Source organism: Phascolarctos cinereus, unplaced genomic scaffold (assembly GCF_003287225.1).
Source record: "Phascolarctos cinereus isolate Bilbo 61053 unplaced genomic scaffold, phaCin_HiC Scaffold_2;HRSCAF=192, whole genome shotgun sequence".
Classification (NCBI taxonomy): Eukaryota; Metazoa; Chordata; class Mammalia; order Diprotodontia; family Phascolarctidae; genus Phascolarctos; species Phascolarctos cinereus.
The window spans coordinates 340,534,969-340,560,898 of NW_027555625.1; the positions used below are offsets into that span (position 1 = coordinate 340,534,969).

Consider the following 25,930-nt stretch of genomic DNA (forward strand, 5'->3'; position numbering starts at 1 on the left):
AGTGGTTATCTTTGTTTGGAGAATTTCCTCCTAGCTGTAGTGAAAGTAGAAACCAGCTATGTGCCAAAGGTTTTCCTTCAGAGATGGTCTGTTTTTCTCTGACATACTAGAACGATGTCTTTGAGAGAGGCAGGAATGAAATATAAATCTCTTTGGGAGAGAGAAAGGAAGTGTCACTGTGTTTCTTCCATTAAAAATACATTCTCAGAAACATGTTTGCTTTAATAATATTCCATTCTCCATTCCATAGCATCTTCACAATAGAGCTCCTTGTTATATTACACTCCACATCTTACTGTTTTATGTGACTAGAAAATTTCAGCTTCTTCCCTTGGATTTTAACTTTGACCACCAAGGAAGACATTTCTAAGCTTTAAAGTTACAAATTGTTCTCAAGTGAATTAAAAGTAAGAATTATAATGAAATCAAAAGTTATTGAGGAACCAACAAAATAAACTATCAATGGGGAGAGAAAATATACAGCAATGAGTAAACCAATAGTAGTTGAATTTGAAAGAAAAAAAAACTTTATTTTTACTTTAGAGACTTGGCTTAGAATATTTGTAGAGATATATCTAAATAAAAATGCTGAAATTTTGTTTGGCTCTTTGGTACACTGCTACCACCATGTGTCTGATCTAAACAGTATATCCTGATACTTTTCTGTTTTATGCATGTAACTATGCAGAGGATAAAAAAGAACCTGTGAAAATGTCTTTGCAAAATAAAAAAGGTTATAAAATTAAAATGGAGTTTTCTGCTTGTTCTCTGTTAGAGTGATCTAGGTAAGCCTTTCATTCCAGCAAGAAATCATTTCATTTTTATTCATAATACCATTGCTGTAGAGATAAATTTAATCTTGAGAAACACTGACTATGTTTATATTAAAGATGTGAGTCAGTGTAGATCTGCTAATAATGTCTTGTTTTTGGGAAACAATATGGCTTTTCACTGATGATTATGACATATTTCATTTAAATATCATTTTAGTATTCAATTAAAATTCTGAAGTCAGATGAAAATAATTTCCAACAAGAATCTCATGTGAAGATAACACCTAAATATTACTTTTTTTATACACCACAAACGCATAAACTTTGAAATAGTGTTTACCTAACTTTGACCCTAAGTATTTCCTTATTGGCCTTTAACAGGACTTTTGTAATTTGCTAAGTTCAATGTATAACAATACGTGCTTGAAGAAATAGCCTGTACCTTTTATCCTTTTGCAATAGATATTGCTTTGATCCAGTTAATTATATACTGTTTTTATAGAGGTCTCAGCTATAGTTAATTGCCTCAACCCCATATCATTTACATCATTTCAAAGTAGGTGTTTCTACACTGTATTTATTTTTCTGTATTATGTATTATTGTACCTTGTTAGTATAGAGAGTCAGCAAAGAAGAAGCTTAGGCCTTAATGCTTCTCTATATAGAATATGATATAAAACATGCAGTGGTAAAAGTTGGCCACAAATGTATAGAGAGGCCCACATGTGGCAAGAATAGCTTTACTTGAGTGATTTAATGGAAAGTAGGATATACATCTCTAGCCTCTTTTCCTTTCACCCTTTTCCAAGGGAGACTTTCATTCCTCTCATGACAGGAAGCAAAAGGTTCAGGCTAAAGACCAGCACTTTTCTCTCCTCAGGAAGAGGGGATACTGGGCTAGAAGTTATCTATCTACACCCTTAAATATTGCTTATCTAGGAACCCATGACTGAGTTCCATTTAACTTTTGATTGCTTTCATTTTGGGGGGAAGGTGACCCTAAGCTCTATATCAAAAGTTTAACTCCATTCTCTACCTAATACCAGCTCCACAATGAACACAAAAATGAACAGCAAAGAAACCCATTTATCTAACTCATAGCAAAACATTAATCAAAGATGGTATACATAGGAGTGATGGGGTATTTGGGTGGTTGTGCTGGGACGATAAATTCTCCCTAGCCTCAGAAACACTATCCCTGGCACTTTCTCCTCAGCCCAAGGACACTGCCTAGCAATTACTCATGAGTGTGCCCCAGCAAGACCCTTATCTCTTTCCCTGGTGCAGTTACAAATAGCACCTGAAGGAATTATTAGTTTGAACTGGCTTTGCACTGAGTCATAAAGATATTCTTGCCCACTGGACTATCTATACCACCGCCCTACCTCATTATCTACATCCTGGACTCCTCATTATCTGTATTCTAGACCTAAGACATCTATCTTGTCAAATGAGACAATGACTGGTGGCAGATTGGACAACTCTCAGTTACCCTTGAACTCTAGTTAACTTAGTGAAGTAGCAGGCCTAAAACCACACCTCCATGTGGTCCCCCTTGTGGGTTTTTCCCAGTGAACTCTGGGTAAAACACCTGTATAGTAGGTACAAGAAGTGCATGTTCTTTTAAGAACTGACCACTCCTTAACCACTCCCTAATCCCACCCTGAATCACCTAGTTAGCGTATTTGACACATGTTTTATTATATTTTATCCTATATGAACTTTAACTGTAACCCTCTAAGGTCGCAGGTTCCTTAAGAATCCTTGCTCACTGAAAAGCGTAACAATAAACTTTTTGCCAACTTGACTTAAAGAATGCTTGTGTCTGTGAATTCATTCCAGAAGACCCCGTCCTGTACTCCAGTCTTTGAGGGGTCTCAACCTGTCAGACTGCAGCAGGAGTACATTCCAAACAATACAGAGTAAAGGTGCTTTCCCTTTGGGAGTGAGATAAATCAGCTCGGTGGAGAGAGTGTCTTTGATTTCACAAAAGGGGAACCTCCCCAAAGTCTCTAGAATAGCAAGCTAGATATAAGGACATTGGACATATGTCTTCCCAGAGTTTTCCTTCAGCAACCTGAACTGGGTTGACCTTTTTTCATCTTCTCTTTTAAAGTTGGAAGCCAGGAGTGCCTGAAGTGACTCAATGTCATGAAAAGACCCTCTTGGAGAATCCCCAAAGGAAACATTGGCTGAGAACTGAAGCTCTTGCCTCTCACCAACTCAGCCCCACCCCTTATGCAGGAGAGGGACTTCATCTCCATGAATAAGAAGGGTCCCAAACAAATGGGCTTGGGCACTGGAGTTACAAATATAATTTCTTCATATCCAGATATAATTATCTGGTGTGTCTTCTTTGCTTTCAAGTTGAAAATCTGTTGATTATCAACTGTGTCTTAGAGTTTCTCTTTTGGATACCACAACAACACCTAAAAGTAATTCTCTTGTGTTTAGAGTATAGGGAAGATCAATGAACTCATATTGGTCTTTGGTGAGCATATGAATCCCTGCACATATAAATGAGACTATTTTGCCCCCCTGCTACCTGTGTATTGATAAAATATAAATTCACATATGTTATCCATCCATGGAACCTGTTTGAGTTTTTATTTTCTCTATTGAAATTAGATGTCATTCATAACCATCCTTTCCTGATGCTGAACTTGGAAAATCTTTAAGAAGTATCACTTTAGGGGCAGCTAGGTGGTGCAGTGGATAGAGCACCAGCCCTGGAGTCAGGAGGACCTGCGTTCAAATCCAGCCTCAGACACATGATACTCACTAGCTATGTGACCCTGGGTAAGTCACTTAACCCTGATTGTCTCACCAAAAGAAAAAAAAAGAAGTATCATTTTATTGTTATTTATTTCATGGAAGTGAAATGAGGGAGAAGGATAAGATTTCCTGTGCTCTCTCATCCCTTTTGTTATGGTTTCATGTGTTCTAGGAACTCATTTAGGGTTAGATATTCTTTCTAATAAGGCATACTCAGATTTTTTTCCTATTTTCTACTTCTTAGTTTATTTCAAATTTTTTATTATTTTTTTCCAGGTGTTTGAACTGAGAGTTTGAAAATTACGAGGCAGTTAGTAGTTTTTGATAAACTTTTTAAAATTTGCATAATTTTAAGTTAGTGGGGAACAGTACTTCTTTATCCTGGTGCAGAGGTTCAACTTCCATTTCCAACTGTGCCTTTTTCTTGTTTAATCACCAGTCTTTGAAGGGATGAGGATTTGTAAAACAGAGTCTGTCATATGACTATCTGACCATGTGCCTCACATATCATATTGCACTTGCCTCCAGCCTTCCCCCATCCCTATAGCATCCATTGGCATTGAAAGTAACATTTGTCTAGGCTACAGTTCTCTCAATCTCCTGCTCAAATTTCACCAGTGGATCAACCTACATTGGTAGTCTGAATCCATTCAGGTGGGACTGTTTGGAATTATCCCCCAGGTAGGTTGGCCATCGAGGCATAGCAGGCAGTGGGAAGAATTAATATAGATGTAATCTATAAAACCTCTTTCCTTTAAGAACTTCACCCTCTCCCTTGCAGCCTCCCCAGGGGGGAACTGGCTGTAGTGGGAATTCATGACTATTGTTCCATATACATGTAACTTCCCATGTTAGCCAAATGAAAAGTGACAAAAGATGACCTCTATGTAGAGAATATAATTGGCTCTTTTGACTATGAAAAATTATTTCCTAAGACAATTCCCAAGACTTTGAAACTGCTGTGGAAAGAGGCTTCTTGTTGGTTCCAGTGTACCCAGCGGTCATTTTCCAGTGCCTCTTTAGAGTGCTGGGTGAACTTCTCTTGCAACCTTCCCAGTTCCTTGGTGGTGAACGTTTGACCATCCCTTGCTTTCTCATGGAAGAAATTACATTCCCAGGAGCAATAACGGAATAAATCTGGGGCTTTCTCATAATCAGTTCCAACATTTCCTTTTTACTCTTCTCAGTCTCCTATGTAATGCAAGAAAATCTCTGGGTTAGAGACTGTTTCCCACCAAAGGTCTGTTAGTTTCTGGCTGTGTTTTGTTAGTCCTCACCCTTATCAGCTGAGCTCCTGGTACTTATGCCATTACCATATCTATTAGCTGCTCTTAAGCTTTTACTGCACAGTTCTTTTTTAAATAATTTATTTATTTTTAGTTTTCAACATTCACTTTTATAAGATTTTGAATTCTAAAATTTCTCCCCCTCTCTCTCTTCCCTCCTCCCCAAGATGGCATGCAATCTGATATAGGCTATACATGTACAATCGTATTAAACTTATTTCCACATTAGTCATGTTGTGAAAGAAGAATCAGAACAAAAGAAAGAAACCACAAAAAAGAAAAAACAAACAAAAAGTGAGAAAATAGTATGCTTCGGTCTGCATTCAAACTCCATAGTTCTTTCTCTGAATGTGGATAGCATTTTCCTTCATGAGTCTTTTGGAATTGTCTTAAATCATTTACTGCATGGTTCTTAAAAGCCAAGAGTTCTATTTCTCATTTCTGAGTGGGCTGGTCAATTTCAGAAATCTTATTATGCTGATACTTCAACTTCTACAGAATTGTCATCAACAAGCCTTCTCTAGCAATTAGCTTGAACTAATTGATCTGCATCAACTCTTCTAATAAGAGCTAGCACTTTTCCAGTGCTTTAAAGTTCACAAAGTGCTTTACAAAGATCTCATTTTGTCCTCATGACAACCCTGGGAGGTAGATGCAATTTCGATCCCATTTTGCATGTGAGAAAACTGAAGCAGACAGATGTTAAGTGACTTTCCTAAGGTCATATAACTAGTAAATGTCTGAAGCTAGATTTGAACTCAAGTCTTTCTGATTCCAGGTCTTAGTTGTCCCACTAAGCAGATTCTCCATATATCATCAGAAATCCTGCCTTGGGGTGTCATGGGGCAATATCTTGCCCTCCAATCTCTCCATGTTATTTATTTGCATTGCCTTTCCCTTTTTTCAACAACAATTCCATCTTTTCTCAGTCACTGACTATACCAAATGCAATGAGCTGGTCTGATTCAGGATAGAACTCTGTTAGTTCAGGTTTGGTGTTGTTTCAAAATGAAACACTCATAGGTGTCAGCAGTTAACCAAAGGAGGTTTTTACTTAGCTATCACTTAGAAAGGATATTAATTAAACTAGAATATTGAATCATGTAACTTGGGTTGATGGGCTCTCCTTGCCACCATGTGGAAACCTGTCAGTTCGAAAGCAGGGCTTGCTGACATTCAGGGAACATCTGCCAAGTCAAAAGGGCCTTGACTCCACGACTGGGTCTAATCCATGTTAGAGACATGGGAACCTTGACAGATAGTAGTTTTTTCATATGAAATGAGGGACCACTGAAGCTTCGAGCATTCTTGTAGCAGCTAGGTGGCGCAGTGGGTAGAGTGCTGGGTCTGGAGTCGGGAAGACCTTACTTCAAAGCCAGCTTTGCACACTTACTAGCTGCATGACTCTGGGCAAGTAATTTACCATCTCTTTGCCTCAGTTTCCTCATCTATAAAATGGGGATAATAATAGATCCTACAGCTGCTGTGAAAATCAAATTAGATAATACTTGTGAAGCACCTAAAAATTCTTGGCACATAGGTGTTATACAAATGCTTGTTTTGTGATTCTCTATCCTCAAACAGATCCTCTCAGTTTTCTACTCAGTTCTTCTATCAGTCTATCTCATATCTAATTGAAAAACTGTCTCTTCACACATGTATTTTAGTAGATTTTCATGCACAAAGAGGTTTGGTTTTTTTTGCCCTTTTCAGTTACCAAACTGTTCACGTGTGGCAAGGGTAATAACATATCTCCCTCAGTTGATTTCTTTACATAAAAGTCAAATTTCTTCCTCTTTCAACAAAATGCTCAAAAGAAAAAGGGCAATACAAGGATTCTATGATTCTATAACTTATACTTTTAGAGAATTTGTGTGCATACCTCAAACACTCTGCATGATCAATTGCTTAATATGAAATAAAAAGATGGTAATTTCACAAGGTATATCTGAAAAGGGATCTGGAATATCATGAAAATATTGCTCTTTCTTACCCTACTATCTTTCCTATTCCCTACCTTCACTTCATTATAAACAGTGTAGTATGTCAAATACAGTTATCTTTTTGTGGTAATAAAAATCTGTGATGAAGAGAAACTGAGGCACAGAGTTCCAAGCATGATCAATTTATTAGCAAGGCTAGCAATTGCCAATAAAAGGGATCCAAGACCACTTCATTTGGTACAAGGACATTCATGCCAGAATACAGAGCATTCTTATAATCTAAAAAGATAAATTAATCAAACTACATATTCATGAAATAAATACATATTCATGATATAGATGCATATTCATAGGATTTACAGGAATAGAGAAGTGTAACAGGAATAGGGAAGAGGTCAATTTGTAATACTGAGCTTCCAGATGCAGTGAGAGAATGCCATTCATCAAACTGTACACACTCCTTCTATCTGATTGGTTATAGCATTACAAAAGTTGTGACAAGTGGCATAATTGACATTGTGGAATTCTGTGTCATATAAGGGAGGTGGTTAGGACCAGCTGAAAAGAGGAATTGGAAAAATGGTACAGTTCCTGAGGAATAAATAAGCCTTCTTGCTGATTGACTGAAGTATAGGTATTGATTAATGGAATATTTTACACCAGCAGATTATTGGCAGCATCAGACAGAAACAGGGAGGTTCCAAAATAGGACTAACAAAAAAAAAGGACAAACAAAAATAGGGGAACTGTAACTGGGGAACTATTTCTTATACTCACTCTTTCGTCTCCCATTTGCTTTCAGCGAGCACTTCTCTTACATCACATTCTTTCACAGCATAACAAGGCCTAGCTCACAAAGCAAGGATTAATCGTGATATAAAATGGAGTTGGTTGATTAATTAATTTCACATTTTGAATCTATCTCTGTTCTCCACTTACACTACCATTTTAGTTCAGGATAAATCTTCTTGTTTGGTATACTACAATAACCTCATAATTGGTCTTGCTTTCAATCTCAAATTTTTAATCCATTCCCCAAAAAGCTACAAAGTAATATTCCTGAAACATGCATTTGACCATGTCCTTCTCTTGCTCATTAGCTTCAGTGGCTCCCTATTGCTTTATCATAAAATACAAACTGCATAGCTTGGCATTTCAATAATATTAGCTCATATTATTAAAAATGTTTTGGAAGCCCTTTCTATAATATAATAACACTGTGAGGTATAGGTCCTATTATTGTTCCCATTTTATAGATAAGGAAACCAAGGCTCAAAAGGTTGCCCAGGGTCTTCCTATAACCAAGGAAGTCCAGCCTGCTCTCCACTATACCATGCTGCCTCTCATTTAAGGTCCCTCAAAAACTAGTTCTATCTAGCATACCTTCACAGAATTATTTCATATTATTCCTTTTCACACATTCTACGTACCAGCCAAACAGACCTACTTTCATTAACCCAATCTTGAAATGTAGGTATGATTTAGGGGGAAAAGTACTTGGTCTGATGTCAAAATAGCAAGTCTGAATTTTGGGTCTGCTGTTTTACTACTTATGTGATCTTGGGAAAGTCAGTTAACCCTTCTGCTTTAGTTTCCAGATTCAGTTCAATTTTACAAGCATTTTTAAATGATCAAGTAACAAGCACTGTGTTAGGCACAAGGCATATAAAGATGAAAATAAAATGTTCCCTGACCCCAATGAGCTCATATTCTATTGGAAAGAAGTTAACATATAGATAGAAAATTAAATACAAGTACATACAAAGTAACTTTTTGAGGGGAGTATACAGGTCTAATATAAAGAATGGTTTGTTAAGTTAAATACAGGAGGCCACAATGGAGGTGTAGGGTAGATTTGGATAAGAAGATGGGAAGAATTATAGGTTTGACCAGAGGACCAGATGACTAGATCTATGATCCTATGATCCTCTACCCAGGTTGTCTATCATCCCTGGAATGCACTCACTCTTCACCTGTGCCTATGATCCTTTGATTCTTTCTAAGGTTTATATCAAATAACATTTCCTATGAAGAGCCTTTTCAGACCCACCTAGATAGTGTTCTCTACCTCCACAAATTATATTGTATTTACTCAATCTGGGCAAATGTATACTCATAGTAGAATATAAACTTTCCAGGGGAAGGAACAGTTTTCCATTTTGTCTTTGTAACCCTACCCAGTACCAATGCCTCATAGTCATTTAATAAATTCTCGTGTAATTGGATTGAATATATAATAATATTCTAAGCAGACTAGTTCAGATACCAGGTCAGCTTTACATATGAATCTGCAGTTGCATAATGTTTTAATCACTATGTGATTCTCTATTACACAGAATCTAGCCTGTTGAAAAATTAATCCTAGTTGACAATCCTTTTTGATATGTCCAATTAACAGCATCTTTAGAGGTATCAGAAAACTGCCTTTACTCAATCATCATCCATAATCTAGGCCAGTCCTGGGAAAAAAAGTTTCCTTCAAATTGAACACAAAGCATTGCCTTTTCCATTAGAATTCTGTTACATTCTCACCAGATCTGAATTTTATGTCCTACACAAAGCAGGCTTAGCAACAAGAATTTTATTGGGAGCAGAAATAAACCACTGTTGTTCCTTTTTAAATGGAGAAATTTAGATCATATAAACCAATAGGAAAAAGAACAGCTGCCCATCTTGTCTCCAAAATAGAATGGTTGGTGCCCTGAGGAAGGTTAAGTGTAAAAAGAAGCAAGGCAGGAGAAATCTTTAATTCTTTACCAAGATCATTCTATACATTATTGCCACATTTGGATTTAATGGGTAGAACTGACCACCCTAAACTCCAGAGCCCCAGGGACCACTGACCAAATTGGTTGTAATGTATCCTACTGAGGAAGGTGAAGCCGTGCCCGATCCCAGAAAAGGAGGGTGGGAGGGGGAGGAGAACTGGTGAGGCCATATCCCTCAGGGAGCGTAGGAGTAGGGAAAATAAGAGATGAGTGAGAAGAGGCGGAGTTCACGGTATAGAAATGAACTACTCCAGGAAGGCAGAGCGGGTGCCAAATCAAGACTCAGGGAGTATGGGAAAAGGAATCGTAGACCCTGAAGTAGCAACCAAAGTCCCATCCCCTAAGCTTGGGGTCCGAGTCCAGCCCCACGATCGGCCTGGCTATGTCAGATCGTGGTTTATTATGGTCTCTAAGGCGTTAAGGTGAGTACTCACTCCCTCCTCCCCGTCTACCACCTTCTCAGGTTACCGGGCAGAACTTGTTCCTGTACACCCCGAGGGCTGTCATTCGTCTTCTTCCAACTTGTTATTTGCGCCCTATAGTTTCCTCCTGGGCTTGTGAAGTATCCTGGTGCTGGTGGGAGGGGCTACTGGTTGGAGTGGGTACAAGGACCTGGCTGTCAGAGCTGATCTTCCTTGAAGGGGAGAATCACGCAAACCGGAACGTGGGCCCGTGATATTTTGATCTGGTGCCCAAAAGTGAAGGCAAAGCAAAGATCAAACAAGTTAAGGACAATTAGGAGGGATAAATTTCTCATAGGCAAAACCAACTTCTGTATGAAGCCTTTCTTGATCCCTACGACTGGTAGCATTCTCTCTCCTAAGCTACCTTGAATTTAGCTACTCTCTCTCTCTCTCTCTCTCTCTCTCTCTCTCTCTCTCTCTCTCTCTCTCTCTCTCTCTCTCCACACACACACACACACACACACACACACACATATATACACACACATATATACATATATATATGTGTGTATATATGTCTATATATATATGTATGTATATATAATATGTATTTATTCACTTTATTAAATTTTGTGTTTTTCAATTTGTCACAATTTCCTAGATCATCATGATCTTTTTGGATCTTAATTCTATCTCTGTGGTAGCTGTCTCTCCTAGTTTTGTTTTATCTGAAAATTTGATAAGAATGCCTTTTCCCAAGTCATGTCAAAAATGTTAATCAGCACAGATCCTTGGGGCACTCTCCTTGGAGAGCTGCCAAGTTGACATTGAACCATTAATGTTTGGAAGCCAGACATTCAACCAGTACTGAATCCATTTAGTTGAACTAGTATCTAGCCTATATCTCTTCACATTTTCTTTCTTTTCTGGTTTTCTTTGTATTTATTTATTTTTAAAAATTTATTTAGTTTTAGTTTTCAACATTTACTTTCACAAGATTTTGAGTTCCAAATTTTCACCCCATTTCACCCCTCCCCTCACCCCAAGGTGGAATGCATTCTGAATATCCCTTCCCTAGTCTGCCCTTCCTTCTATCTCTCCCCCCTTCTCTTATCCCCTTTCCCTTCTATTTTCCTGTAGGGCAGGATAGATTTCTGTACCCCATTTCCTGTATTTCTTATTTCCCAGTTGCACACGAAAGCATTTCTTTTTAAACATGTGTTTTTAAAACTTTGGGTCCTAAATTTTCTCCCTTCCTCCCTCCCTACCCACCCTCATTGAAAAGGTAAGCAACTCAATATAGGTTATACATGTGCAGTCATGCAAAACATGTCCATAGTAGACATGTTGTGAAAAACTGACTCTAGTTCCCTTAATCCTATCCCGCCTCCCCCATTTATTCTATTCTTTCTTTTGACTCTGTCCCTCCTCAGAAGTGTTTGCTTCTGATTACCCCCTTTCCCAATCTGCCCTCCTCTCTATCATTCCCCTGCTCTCTTTTCCCTTTCTTCCCCTATTTTCCTGTAGGGTAAGATAGATTTCCATACCCAATTGGGTGTGTATGTTATTCTCTACTTAAGCCAAATCCTATGAGAATAAGATTCACTCATTCCTTCTCACCTTCCCATTTCCCCTCCACTGTAAGAGCCTCTTCTTTTCTGTTTTTTGTGAGATAATTTACCCCATTCTACCTCTCCCTTTCTCCTTCTCCCAGTATAATCCTCTCTCACCCCTTAATTTTATTCTCCAGATATGACCCCTTCATCTTCAACTCACCCTGTGCCATCTATCTATCTATCTATCTATCTATCTATCTATCTATCTATCTATCTATCTATCCATACATACATACATATAATTTTTTCCCTCCAACTACCCTAATATTGACAAAGGTCTCATGAGTTACAAATATCATCTTTCCATGCAGGAATGTGAACAGTTCAACCTTAAAAAGTCTCTTATGATTTCTCTTTCCTGTTCACCTCTTCATGTTCCACTTGAGTCTTGTATTTGAAAGTCAAATTTTCCATTCAGCTCCGGTCTTTTCATCAAGAATGCTTGAAAGTCCTCTATTTCACTGAATGACCATTTTCCCCTGAAGGATTATACTCAGTTTTGCTGGGTAGGTGATTCTTGGTTGTAATCCTATCTCCTTTGCCCTCTGGAACATTATATTCCATGCCCTGTGGTCCCTTAATGTAGAAACTGCTAAATTTGGCTACAATATTCCTAGGAGTTTTCCTTTGGGGATCTCTTTCAGGAGGAGATTGGTGGATTCTTTTAATTTCCATTTTGGCCTCTGGTTCTAAAATATCAGGAAAGTTATCCTTGATAATATCTTGAAAGATGATGTCTAGGCTCTTTTTTTGATCATGGCTTTTGGAGAGTACAATAATTTTTAAATTCTGTCTCCTGGATCTATTTTCTAGGTCAGTTGTTTTTTCCAATGAGATATTTTACATTGTTTTCTAATTTTTCATTCGTTTGGATTTGTTTTATAGTGTCTTGATGTCTCATAAAGTTGCTAGCTTCCAATTGCTCTATTCTAATTTTTAAGGAAGTATTTTCTTCAGTAAGCTTTTGGACTTCCTTTTTCATTTGGCCAATTTTTCTCTTTAGGGCATTCTTCTCCTCATTGGCTTTTTGGGACTCTTTTGCCATTTGGGTTAGGTTATTTTTTAAGGTGTTATTTTCTTTAGTATTTTTTTGGGTCTCCTTTAGCAAGCTGTTGACTTGCTTTTCATGATTTTCTTGCATCACTTTCATTTCTCTTCCCAGTTTTTCCTCTACTTCTCTTGCTTGATTCTCAAAATCCTTTTTGAGCTCTTCCAAGGCCTGGGACTGATTCATATTTTTCTTGGAGGCTTTGGATATAGGGCTTTGGCTTTGTTGTCTTTTTCTGGTTGTATGTTTTGATATTCTTTGTTAACAAAAAAAGATTCTATGGTGTGACCCTTCTTGGAAAATGCATTGTCCCAAGCTTTGGGGCTTTATATAGCTGTTTTCAGAGATACTTCTAGGGATCTGTGAATATTCAGTTCTTCCAAGGTGGTATGATAAGCTTCGAGGTGTTTACTCCTTTCTTGGCCTGTGATCTGGTCTATGAGTGACCACAAGCACTCTTTTCTGTCTTGAAACTGTGAGGAGGATTTTCTCTTCACAGCTACTACAAGCTCCACCAAGCTAGCACTCCTCCTTGCCCCAGGACCACACCTCAGAGCTGTGACCCAGATCTAAGCATGGGCAAAGCAAGAGTTTTCCTGCCTCAGCACTGGCAAAGAGATCCCTGAAATCCCCCTCCACTCAGCCACCTGATTCCCCCTCAGTTTGTGGGCCGGAAGCTCAGGAGGCAGCCACTGCCCCGAGGCTGCACTTGGGATCTGGGGCTGAGATCTAACTTCTGTCTCACCACAGAAACAGACTTTTCCCACTGACCTTCTAAGTTGTCTTTGGCTGAGAAGTCTGGAAACTGCCACAGCTGCCTGTGATTCAGTCCTCTGAGGCCTGCTCCAGGTTTGCTGCGGCCTGCATGCCCAAGTTGAACTGCGTTCCTCTCCCAGTATGGAGCGATATACCTTTCTGATCAACCATCCAGGTTGTCTTGGGCTGGAAATTTCTTTCACTCTGTCTTTTTGTGGGTTCTGCTGATTTAGAATTTGTTTGGAGACATTTTTTTTATAGGTACTTGGAGGGGTTTGAGGGAGAGCTTAAGGAAATTACTTCTTTCACTCTGCCATCTTGGCTCTGCCCTGCCTTTCTTCACATTTTCTGAAAGAATAGCATGAGAAACTTTATCAAATACTTTGCTAAAATCTAGATAAAGCATATCTACATTCCCCTGATCTATTAGTTTAGTCACTTGTCAAGAAAGGAAATGTGTAGTTTGGCTTATTTCCTTTCTTGATAAAAACCATTCCGGATCTCTGTTTATATATCTATCTCTTTAAATAATGCATTCTGGGATTTCATGCAATATTAATCAAATTCCTTTGCCTATCTCAAAACTGAGACATTTATTCTTCTCCAGCCGTCCTGTATGTTTTTTTTCCCCAATAATGGCAGCACAATGTAGGTAACTAAAGAAATTTCAGCTACATGAAGGTAATGGCATTTTACTGTGCTGCAAGAAATTATGGATATGAGGAATATAGAAAATCATGAAAAAGAGCTATATAAATTGATATAGAATTTAAAATAAGCGGAGCCAAGAAAATAGTATACATAAAAACTGAAAATGTAAGCAGAAAGAACTACGCAAAAATCAAAAGTGAACCTTACAAAATTACAAAAAACCCATTATAGCCTCAAAGATATGAGAGGATACACGTACTCTACTTTGCAGAGGCAGAAAGTCCAAGAGTATGGTACATTGCACATATTTTCAAATATATTAATCAGTTTTGCTCATCCCCCCCTTTTTGTCTTTAATATATTGTTTGCTCTATGGGATGGCTTTCATGGAGTGGAATACTAGAAGAATTTTGGTGATATGTAAAAAAAACCCAAAACCTCAATAAAAATTTATTTTCAAAAAGATTGCTTATAGTGGCTCAGCAATTACAGGTAACTATTTCATCTGGGCCTGTTGATTTAAATTCCTCAAAGGTGATCTCACTTATTGTCTCCCTACTTATCTTTGTATCTTTGGTATTGTTATCTATTTTTGTTCTGTCCTTTCTTATACCTAAATCATTATCCTTGTCAGAGATAGCAGAATTAAAATAAAAATTGAGCAGCAACACCTTTTCTCTGTCATCAGTTATCATCATTTATTTAATTCTTCTTTTTCACTGTAGCTAAAGTTACAAATTTGAAAAGAGTGCTAAATAAACTGTATTTGATGTGAATAGATATACAACAAAATTGATATTATAACAGAAATGGATAAAACATTGACAAAACTATAAAATGTATAAATTTACAAAACTATATCCATAGCTAAGGAAAGAGAAAATTTGAATAAACTAAACTCAGGAGAAATCAACCAGGCCAGTAATGAGGTACCATATAAAAAGGTATTGAAATAAAGAGGGAATTTTATTGAAGTCAAATGACAAATTAGTAATAACAATAATAACTTCTATTCACACATAATTTTAAGGTTTGCAAAGCAAAAAAAAAGTCTTACTGTTAATCTGCTTGGGTACTAGACTTATTTATAGCCAACTTGTTTATCTTTCAGTATTTTTCTTATGTTCTCAAATACTTTGTCTCTGGTTTTCTTCCTCAGTCTTTGGCCCCTTTCCTCTCCCCTGCTTATGTGTATCTATTTTTTCCTTTATAGATCCCTGATGATGGATAGCCTCAGCCTTCTCATCTTAGGTAGTGTTTGGCTTCTGCTCCCTGGTGCAAGCTTCGCTGGTATAAACTCTTTTTGTAGGGTTCCAAAATCCCTTCCCTTGGGCAGAGAAGCCCCATTTTCTTTTAGCCATATATTCCTTCTTCAACAATTATGCCTGTTTTCAGTCACATTCCTGGACAGGATCCACATCCCCCCTCCCCGCCCCCAGCCTTTTATGAGGTTTGAGTCACTAAGAGGAACAGGTAGAAACAATAATAGCTCCACCCTGAAACACTAATACCTTGTTTGTGTTGAACACACCCAGTGTATGAGATGGTAGATTGAGTGAGTTGGAGCTTTAGGCTGTTAAGCTCTCTGATATATTTTCAAAGTGCTTTACCTTGAAGGGGGCATGCTACCTTATTATTGCAGCTACAAGTATGCTTACTTGGGTGTATTTTTTGTTTTGAGTCAAGTAAATATGCATTTATTTAACACCTACCATGTGCTAGGCACTGTGCCAAGTACACAGTCTAATTGGGAAGACTGCCAAAGAATTATAAACAAATTATATATTCATATGCACATATATACATATATAGGATAAATTGGAGATAATAGAAAGAAAGTACTACAAATAAAGGGAATTGGAAAAGGTTTATTTTAGAATAAGAGATTTTAGCTGAGACTAGGAAGAAGTCAGGGAAGCCAGGAGATGGAGATAAAGGTAGAGAAAATTCCAGGCATGGGAGACAGTCAGTGAAAAATGAATAATAAGAAGATGGACTGACTTGTTAAACAACAGCAAGGTGACCAATGTAACTGAATTGCAGAATACTTGGAAGGTGCTAAGGTGTGAGAAAACCGGACCATCAGGAAAGTATTAGGTTATAAAGGGCTTTAAAAGCCAAATGGAGGATTTTATATAGTGTCCCAAAAACCCCACTGACTTAGGATATGCTTATTTCATCCTGGATATAATAGGCACCTGCTAGAGTTTATTGAATAGGAGAATGACATGTCCAGACCTGTGATTTAGGAAAATAAATTTGATAGTTGAGTGGAGTGGGAAGAAACTTGGAGGAGGAAGACCAACCATAAAGATATTGCAATAGTCCAGATGTGAGGTGATGAGGGCTTGCACCAAAATAGTAGCAGTGTCAGAAGAAAGAAAGGAGTAAGTATAAGGCATATTATAGAGGTTGAATTGACAGGGCTGATCAACTGATTGGATATAGTGGGTAAGAGATACTAAGGAAGCAACAATAACAACTGGTTTGTGAGCCTGGGTAATGGGAAAATGGTGGCACCCAAAAAAAAGTAATAAGAAAATTAGACAGGATAATTAAGGTAGCAAGAACAAGAATAAATTCAGTTTGGGATGTTGAATTTAAGATATCTATGACACATTCAATTTGAAATGACCAATAGACAGTTGGAGATGTGAGATCAGAGGTTAGAAGAAAGGTTAGGGATGGATAAAGAGATCCCAAATCCTAATAGAAATGATAATTGAATCCATGGGAACTAAGACTGCTAAGTGATATAGTATAGACGGAAAAGAGAAGAGAGTCAAGAATAGGGCCTTAGGGAATACTCAGGTTTAGTGAACCTGACCTGGATATACATCCAGTAAATCTTAGGAGTGGTCAGACAGGTAGGAGAAGAGTCAGGAGAGAATAATGTCTCAAAAACCTGGAGAAAATAATATTAAGAGAGTAATTGACAGTATCAAAAAATGCAGAGAGGTCAAGAAGGATGAGGACTGAGATAAGGCCATTCAGTTTGGCAGTTAAAGAGATGATTAGTAACTTAGGAGAGAACAGTTTCTATTGAATGATGAAGTTGAAAGGCAGACTGTAGAGTTAAGATAAGAGTGAGAAGAGGAAGCATTAATTGTAAATAGTTTTCTTAAGGAATTTAGCCATGAAGCAGGAGATAAAACATGATGATAGATACCAGTTATGGATGGATCAATTTGGAGTTTTTGAGGATAAGGGAAACATGAGTATCTTTAATAGGCAGTAGGGAATCATACAGTAGACAAAGAGACTGAAAATTATTGAGAGAGTAGGGATGATGGAGAGGGCAAACTGTTGGGAGAAGATGGGATAGAATGGTATGCTTTGTAGTTGTGTAGGGGTTTGCCGTGGCAAGGAGAGGGTCTATCTCTTCATGTGAGATGGGTAAAAAAGATAGTGGTCAAAGGCATCTCGGTGGTGTAAGATGAGGAGAAAGGGGAAAAAAGGATCTCTCAGTAAGTGGTTGAAGTGTTTTCCATAAAAATGTGAAACAAGATTCTTAGCTGAGAGGTGGGGGGAAAGGGATCCATGAGAGTTTTAAGGAGGAATAAAAAGATTTGAAAAAGTTGTTGTGGTGAGTAGAATAGTCAATTCAGGAAATATGAAATGATTGATTTATCAAAGTAAGGCCCATTTGAGAGTATATACAATTTTGTAGTAGTCTCAGTCAGTATAGTTTCATGATTCTCCCCACCCCCTGCCCCAGCTTCTTTCAGAAGCACATGAATAGAAAAAAAAAGCAATGGATGATTAGAGTAATACAAGTCCATGACTTGACACTGCAAAATTGGCAAAAGGATAAATGGACAAAGGACTAGAATGAAAAGGATAGTGCAGAATTGACCTGATTCACCAGGGATCATGATGGGGAAGGGAGGAGTGTGTAGTGAGTGTTGGAGGTAATGGCCTGGGAAGGAACTGAGGGGTGAAGAGCATTGTGATGAGGACAAACAGAGCTAGTGATTGTAAGGCAGAGGGAGATGTGAAATGCCAACAAATCATGATCAGATAAGGACACTTCAGATTGCACAAACAAGGAAGTCGAGCATTTTTGTGTGATGGCAAGATCAAGGATATAAACATCTGTGTATAGCTGAGGTTATAGTGGAGGAGTAGGGCATGGGAAATATGTAATTGGGAGGTTATTTTATTTGAGGGAGTGTCAATGTGTATGTTTAAATCCTCTCTTATGAGGGCAGAAGTAGGGGAGGAGAGAAATACTGTAACTAAACTCCTTGACAAAAAGTGTGTAAGTTGGTAGATTACAGCTACCAGTATCTTGATTGAATGGAAAATATATGGAGAATGAATGTTAAAGGAGAAATAGTTACTGAGTGATGGTGACAGAAATAGAGCCTGAAAGTGGCAATGGGGAGTAAGGAGTAATCTAACATTTCTACCTTTAGCAGTTATTCAAAGATGCATGAAAATGCAACCAGAACTGGAAAGAGTAGCCTGGGAAGTTCTGTCACTGGGAGAGAGCAAAGTCTCACTGAGGGTAAGAAGAAGGAGCAAAAGAGGAAAAATTTTAGATGAAAGCCGGGCATTCCAAAGAACACAGTGAAAGGATTGGGTAGCTTTACAGTGGTACATTCTAGGTACTCATGTTGAGTTAAGGTATGTGTTGAGTTGAGAGGGATGGAAAAGTAAAAGGGAGGTCACTGAGAGATATTTTGAGCAGTTATTTTTAAAATTTTTTAAATTTATTTTGTTAAATATTTCCCAATAATAAATTTTTTCCAACATTAATTTTAAAAAATTTTGAACTTCAAATTCTCTCCCTCCCTCCTGCCCCTCCCACATTCCATGAGAAAGCAAACATGCAGCAAAAGAAAACACACAAATAAAAAAAACACAGGAAAAATAAAGTGAAAAAAAGTATGCTTCAATCTTCACCCAGAGGTCATCACTTTTCTCTCTGTAAGTGATTAACCTTTTTCATCATGATTCCTTTGGAATTGGCTTGGATCTTCGCCTTGATCAGACTAGCTAAGTCTTATGCAGTTGATCATCCTTACAATATTGCTGTTACTGTGTATAGTATTCTAGTTCTGCTCACTTCACTCTATATCACTTCATATAAGTCTTCCCAGGTTTTTCTGCAACCATAATGTTCATCTTTTAGCACAATAATATTCCATCATAATAATATACTGCAATTTGTTTAGCTATTCCCCAATTGATTGTTATCCCCTCAGTTTCCAGCTCTGCCACCACAAAAAGAGTTGCTATAAATATTTTTGTACAAATAGGTCCTTTTCCCCTTTCTTTGATCTTATTGGGATACAGATCTAGTAGTGGTATTGCTGGGTCAAAGGATATGCACAGTTTTACGGTCCTTTGCGAATTGTTGGAGCAATTTTCTACTACACAACAATGCATTAGTGTCCCTATTTTTGCCACATCCCTTCCAGCATTTGTTATTTTCCTTTTCTGTCACGTCAGCCAATTTGATAGGCATGAGGAGGTACCTCAGTTGTTTTATTATACATTTCTGCAATCAATAGTGATTAAGAGTATTTTTTCATGTGACTGTTGATAGTTTTATCTTCCTCTGAAAACTACCTGTTCATATTCTTTGGCTATCGTTTGGGGAATGGCTTGTGTTTTTATAAGTTTTATAAGTTCCCTATATATTTGAGAAATGAGGCCTTTATCTGAGAAACTTATTATAAATTCACCCTTCTGGACCCCCAGTTCCTTGCTTTCCTTCTCATTTAGTCGCATTAGTTTTACTCATGAAAACCCTTTTCAATATCATCTAATCAAAATTATCCATTTTACTTCTTGTGATCCTCTCCATCTCTTGTTTAATCATAAATTCTTCCCTTCTCCATGGAGTTGATAGGTACCATTTTCCAAACTCTCCTAATTTGCTTAAAGAGTAATCCCTTTGTGTCTAAATCATGTACCCAGTTTGACCTCATCTTGGTACAAGGGGTGAAATGTAGATCTATACCTAGTTTCTGCCAAACTGCTTTCTAGTTTTCCCAGTAATTTTTGTCAAATGGTGAGTTCTTACTCCCAAAGCTAGGATCTTTGGATATACAACTTTAGATTACTGTAGTCACATTATTACTGTATATTATGTACTTAATCCATTCCAGTGATCCAATATCCTATTTCTTAAAAATAGTTTTCATGATTACAATTTTATAATGTAAGTTGAAATTGGGTACTGCTAGGTTGTATCATTTCACATTTTTTTCTTTGATTCCCTTGATATTCTTGACTTTGTGTTCTTCCTCATGAATTTTATTATTTTTTCTAGCTCTATAAAATAATTCTATGGTAGTTTGATTGACATAGCACTGAGTAAGTAAATAAATTAGGCAGAATTGTTATTTTTATTATAGTGACTCATCCTATTTATGAGCAATAATTTTTATCTAGTTGTTTAGTTCTGTATTTGTGTGAAAAATATTTTATAATTATGTTCATATAGTTCCTTGGTTTGTCTTGGCAGGTAGACTCCCAAGCATTTTATAACATCTGCAGTTATTTTAAGTGGAATATCTCTATCTCTTCCTGCTGGATTTTGTTGGTAATTTATAGAAATATTGATGATTTATATGGGTTTATTTCATATCCTGCAACTTTGCTAAAGTTGTTTCAAATTTAAGAATGTCTAACTCTGACCTTTTATTGGCTCTGCCACTCCAGAATTTAACTTGAGGTGCTATTTCAAAAAATTTTGGAGGGCAGTGCTGGGAGAACTTGGCTGAGTGCTTCCTCTACTCTCCCATCTTGGCTCCATCCCTGGAAGTTCAAACAATGATTTGAGGATGTTGGAGTGGTAGAGTAATACTGAAAATAACTTCTTCATGAGCTTGATTGCATAATGATGTGTTTTTTAAAAAATTATTAATTGTTGGGTTTATCTTTGTATCCACATTTTCAGAAAGTTGTCCTTTCTTCTCCTCAATGTAATTATTTCATTTGTCTTCAATATTTTTTTCTAGAGGGCTTCACCAATCTATCCATATCTGACTCATCTTCTAGATTTTTAGTCCTAAATTTTAGTTTCCTTTCTTCCTTCCTTCCCCTGCTCCCTCATGACTGAAAGAACTACTCTCTGCCCTGGAACTGTGACCTGGAAGAGGGTATGGGCAGTGTAGTTCCTTCCTCTCTAACTTTTAGCAGAGCAATACCAATTCATTACAAATATATAGCAGTAGTTGTCCCACATCTGTCCCACCTTCTATCCCTACCTTCTTTGAAACCCTGTCATGATATAGTTGATGGCTGGAAAGACTTCTCTGGGAAAGTAGAATCTATTTTTCTTTTCCCCTTTTTTTCTCTTCCCCTAACATCTCTGTATCCGTCACGTTAAAGTAGTCTCTCTTTATTGGCATCGAGTCAGGATTCTTTACTTAAGGCATTCTCAACACTTTCCCCATCAACTCCCAGCACCTAGACTTGATGAGTATCAAAGGGTAAATAAAGTTTTCTTAGTTATGTCAGCTGTGACTTTCAACATTAGTCCCTATAATTTAAATGTGACAAGCTGGATGCAGACATGAAAAAAGTGTTGGAATGATTTTGTAAACTTTGTATGCTTTGCAATTTTTTGTAGATCCCTTTCACACTCTGGACCAAGACTCAGAAGGAAAGTGGTCTCTCTGTATGAAAGCTTTGTTAACAAATCATTGAAAGAACATTTTTTACCACCTATTATGGAAAAGATTATTTTCTTTAATTTTTGTAAGTATGAACATTTTATGACTTTGACTATGACAATAATAGCAAAAACAGTAATTATTTATGTTTTTCTGAATATATAACATAGGGCACTAGTTAAGTGACAGATGTAAATGTAGCCAGTTCTCTGTGTAATATGGACTGTTTTGATTTCATGCAATCAAAATTATCCATTTTACTTCTTGTGATCCTCTCCATCTCTCATTTGATCATAGGCTCATCCCTTGTCTAAGAGATCTGATAGGTAAAATTTTCAATGCTCTCCGAATTTACTTATATCACCCTTTATGTCTAAATCATGTACCCATTTTGACCTCATCTTGGTACAAGGGGTGAGATGTGGGTCTATACCTAGTTTCTGCCAAACTGCTTTCCAGTTTTCCCAGTAATTTTTGTCAAATGGTGAGTTCTTACTCCCAAAGCTAGAATCTTTGGATATACAGCTTTAGATTACTGTGGTCACATTACTACTATATATTGGGTACCTAATCCATTCCACTGATCCACCATCCTATTTCTTAGCCAGTAGCAAATTGTTTTCATGATTACCACTTCGTATTATAAGTTGAAATTGGGTATAGCTAGGCTGCCTCACTTCACATTTTTTTCTTTGATTCCCTTGATATTTTTGAGCTTTTGTTCTTCCAGATGAATTTTATCATTTTTTTTTTTTGCTCTATAAAAATTTTTTTGGTGGTTTGATTGATATAGCATTGAATAAGTAAATTAACTTAAAGATATTTGTCATTTTTATTTTATTTTATTTTTATTCATTTTATTGCTTATCCATGAGCAATAAATGTTTCCTTCATTTGTTTAGATCTGTCTTTATTTGTGTAGAAAGTATTTTGTAATTATGTTCATATAGTCCCTTGGTTTGTCTTAGTAGATAGACTCCTGAGTATTTTATACTGTCTGCAGTTATTTTATTTTTTAAATATATTTTATTTTCCACAATTACATGTTAAAACAATTTTTAACATTTTTAAAAAGTTTTGAGTTCAAATTCTAACCTCTCCTTTCCCTCCTCCCCTCCCTAGATGGTAAGCTATCTGATATAGGTTATACATGTTTTGTAGTTTTTTAAATGGAATTTCCCTGTCTATCTCTTCCTGTGGATTTTGTTGGTAGTTTATGGAAATGTTGGTGATTTATGAGGTATATTTTATGTCCTGCAGCTGCTGAAATTGTTAATTATTTCAACTATTTTTTAGTTGATTGTTCAGGGTTCTCTAAGTATACCTCGTCTATAAAGAGTAATAGTTTGGATTCCTTGTTTATTTTTATTTCTTCAATTTCTTTTTCTTGTCATTGCTATAACTAGCATTTCTAGTACCATATTGAGTAATAGTGGTGATAATGGAAATTCTTATTTTACCTCTGATCTCATTGGTATGTTTTCCTCCATTAAAGATCATGCTTGCTCTTGGTTTTAAATAGATACCACTAATCATTTTAAAATAGCAATCAGGGGTGGGGAACCTGAGGCCTTGAGACCACATGTGGCCTTCTAGGTCCCTGGGTGGTATCTTTTGACAGAGTCCAAGTTTTACAGAATAAATCTTTTTATTAAAGGGATTTGTTCTCTGAAGTTTAGATTCATTCAAAGGGCTGCACTTAAGGATCTAGAGGACCACATGTGGCCTTGAGGCCACAGGTTCTCCATCCCTGAGATAGCTCAATTTATTGCTATGCTTTCTGGTATTTTTTTTGAGTAGGAATTTGTATTGCATTTTGTCAAAAGCCTTTTCTGTATCTATTGATTTAATCCTTTAATTTTTGTTGTTGATACGGTCAATTATGCTTATAGTTTTCCTAATATTGACCCAGACCTGCATTCTTGGTATAAATCCTACCTGCTCATTGTGTGTGAATTTTGTGATATATAACTGTAATTCTCTTTCTAGTATTTTACTTATTTATTTTGCATTGATGTACATTAGGGAAATTGGTCTATAATTTTCTTTTCTGCTTTTAATTTCCTTGGTTTAGGTATCAAAACCATATTTGTGTCCTAAAAGAAATCTAGTAGGACTTTTTACTTATTTTTTTTTCCAAATAGTTTATATGGTAATAGAATCAAATGTTCTTTACATGTTTGGTAGAATTCACTTATAAATTCATCTGGTCCTGGGGATTTTTTTCTTAGGGAGCTCATTCATGGCTTGTTCAATTTCTTTTTCATCTACATATGTATACATATATGTGTTTATGCACATACACACACATATTCTCTTTCCTCTTCTGTTAATCTGGGCAATTTATATTTTTTTGTAAATATTCATCCATGCCACTTAGAGTGTCAGGTTTACTCACATATGATTGGGCAAAATAACTCCTAATAATTGTTTTAATATCATCTGCATTTGTGGTGCATTCACCTTTTTAATTTTTGATATTGCTCAATTTATTTTTTTTCTTTTAAAAAAATAAAATTAGCTAGTGGTATATCTATATTATTATTTTCCTCACTCTCACAAAACCAACTTCTACTTTTATTTATTAGCTCAGTTTTTTTTACTTTCAGTTTTATTAATCATTTCTTTGATTGTTTTTAGATTTTCGTTTTGGTGTTTAATTGTCTACTTTGTTCTTTTCCTAATATTTTTAATTTCATGTTGAATTCATTGATCTGTTCTTTCTCTCTCTTTTTTAATTGATATAATGGTTTAGAGATTTAATTTTTCCCTTAACTACTACTTTGGTTGCATCCCATAAATTTTTGTATGTTGTCTCATTGTTGTCATTCTCTTTAAAGGAATTATTAATTGTTTTTATAATTTGTTCTTTGGCTTACTCATTCTGCAGGATTAGATTATGTAGTTTCCAATTAATCTGTTTCTAAGTCCCTTTATTGCATGTAATTTTTTTTTATCATATTAGGGTCTGAAAGACTGAATTTAATAATTCTGTTTTTCTGCATTTGTTTATGAGATTTTTATGCCTAATACATGGTCAGATTTTGTGAAGGTGCCCTGTACACCTGAAGAAAGCTATACTCTTTTGTATTTCCATTCAATTTCTTCCAGAAATAAAAAAAAAAAATGGCATACTCATCTCTATTTCCATTCAATTTCTTCCATCCAACTTTTCTAAAATTCTATTATTCATTTCCTTACCTTTCCCCTTATTTATTTTATGGTTAAATGTATCTAGCTCTGAGAGGGGGAAGTTGAGATCCCCCACTATTATAGATTTTCTTCCTATAACTCATTTAACTTTTGCTTTAAGAATTTGAATGTTATACTATTTGCTGCTTGTATGTTTCATATTGATTTTACTTCACTGTCTATAGTACCTTTTAACAAAGTTTAGTTTCCCTGCTTATCTCTTTTAATTAATTTTATTTTTGTTTTTGCATTGTCTGAGATAACCCTGCCCTTTTTTGCTCTAGCTGAAGCGTAATAGATTTTGTTTCAGCCCCTTATTTCAACTGTATGTGTTTCTGTTTCACATGTCTCTCATAAACAACACATTGTTGGATGCTGATTTCTAATCTATTCTGCTATCTAATTCTGATTGATAGGTGAGTTCATCTCATTCACATTCACAGTTATGATTACTGTGTATATCTTCTTTCTCTCTCTCTTTATCCTGTCCCTCCTCAAAAGTTTGTTTTGCTTCTGACCACTGCCTCCCTTAATCCACCCTCCCTTTTGTCACATCTGCTTCTTTCTTTTGTCCCCTTCACCTCCTACTTCTTTGATGGGTAAGATAGATTTCTACACCCAATTGAGTGTGTGCACATGCACGTGTGTGTGTGTGTGTGTGTGTGTGTGTGTGTGTGTGTATTCTTCCCTCTTTGAACCAGTTCCGATGAGAGAGAGGTTCAATCATTGCCTATCCATTTCCCTTTTCACTTCAAAAGCTCTTCCTTGCAGACATCTTCCTAACTTTACTTCTCTTTTCTCCTTTCTCCCAGTGTCTCTCTTTTTCTCATCCTTTAATTTTTTTTGAGATCACACCAATGTAATCAACTCACAGTCATGCCTTTTGTCTATGTAGACTCCTTCTAACTAACCTAATAATCGAAAAGTTCTTAGGAGCTACATGTATCATCTTCCTACATATGGATGTATATAGTTTAACTTTATTGGATCTCTTATGATTTCTCTTTCATATTTACCTTTTTATTTTTCTCTTGAGTCTTGTGTTTGAATGTCAGATATTCTATTCAGCTCTGGTCTTTTCATCAGG

The 25,930-nt window shown here is 36.5% G+C and overlaps 1 protein-coding gene across 2 annotated transcripts in view; it reads left to right on the top strand.

Annotated features, from left to right (window-relative positions):
• ABHD12B (abhydrolase domain containing 12B) overlaps window positions 1-25,930 on the top strand; it is a 58,303-nt gene that overhangs the window by 3,965 nt on the left and 28,408 nt on the right. For both annotated transcript variants that reach the window (XR_013484824.1, XM_078150349.1), the window contains exon 2: window positions 21,609-21,736. Coding sequence is in view for 1 of the 2 variants with exons in the window: in XM_078150349.1 (XP_078006475.1) it covers window positions 21,709-21,736 (28 nt within the window). In the remaining variant the exon portion in view is untranslated. The remainder of the gene's footprint in view (window positions 1-21,608; window positions 21,737-25,930) is intronic.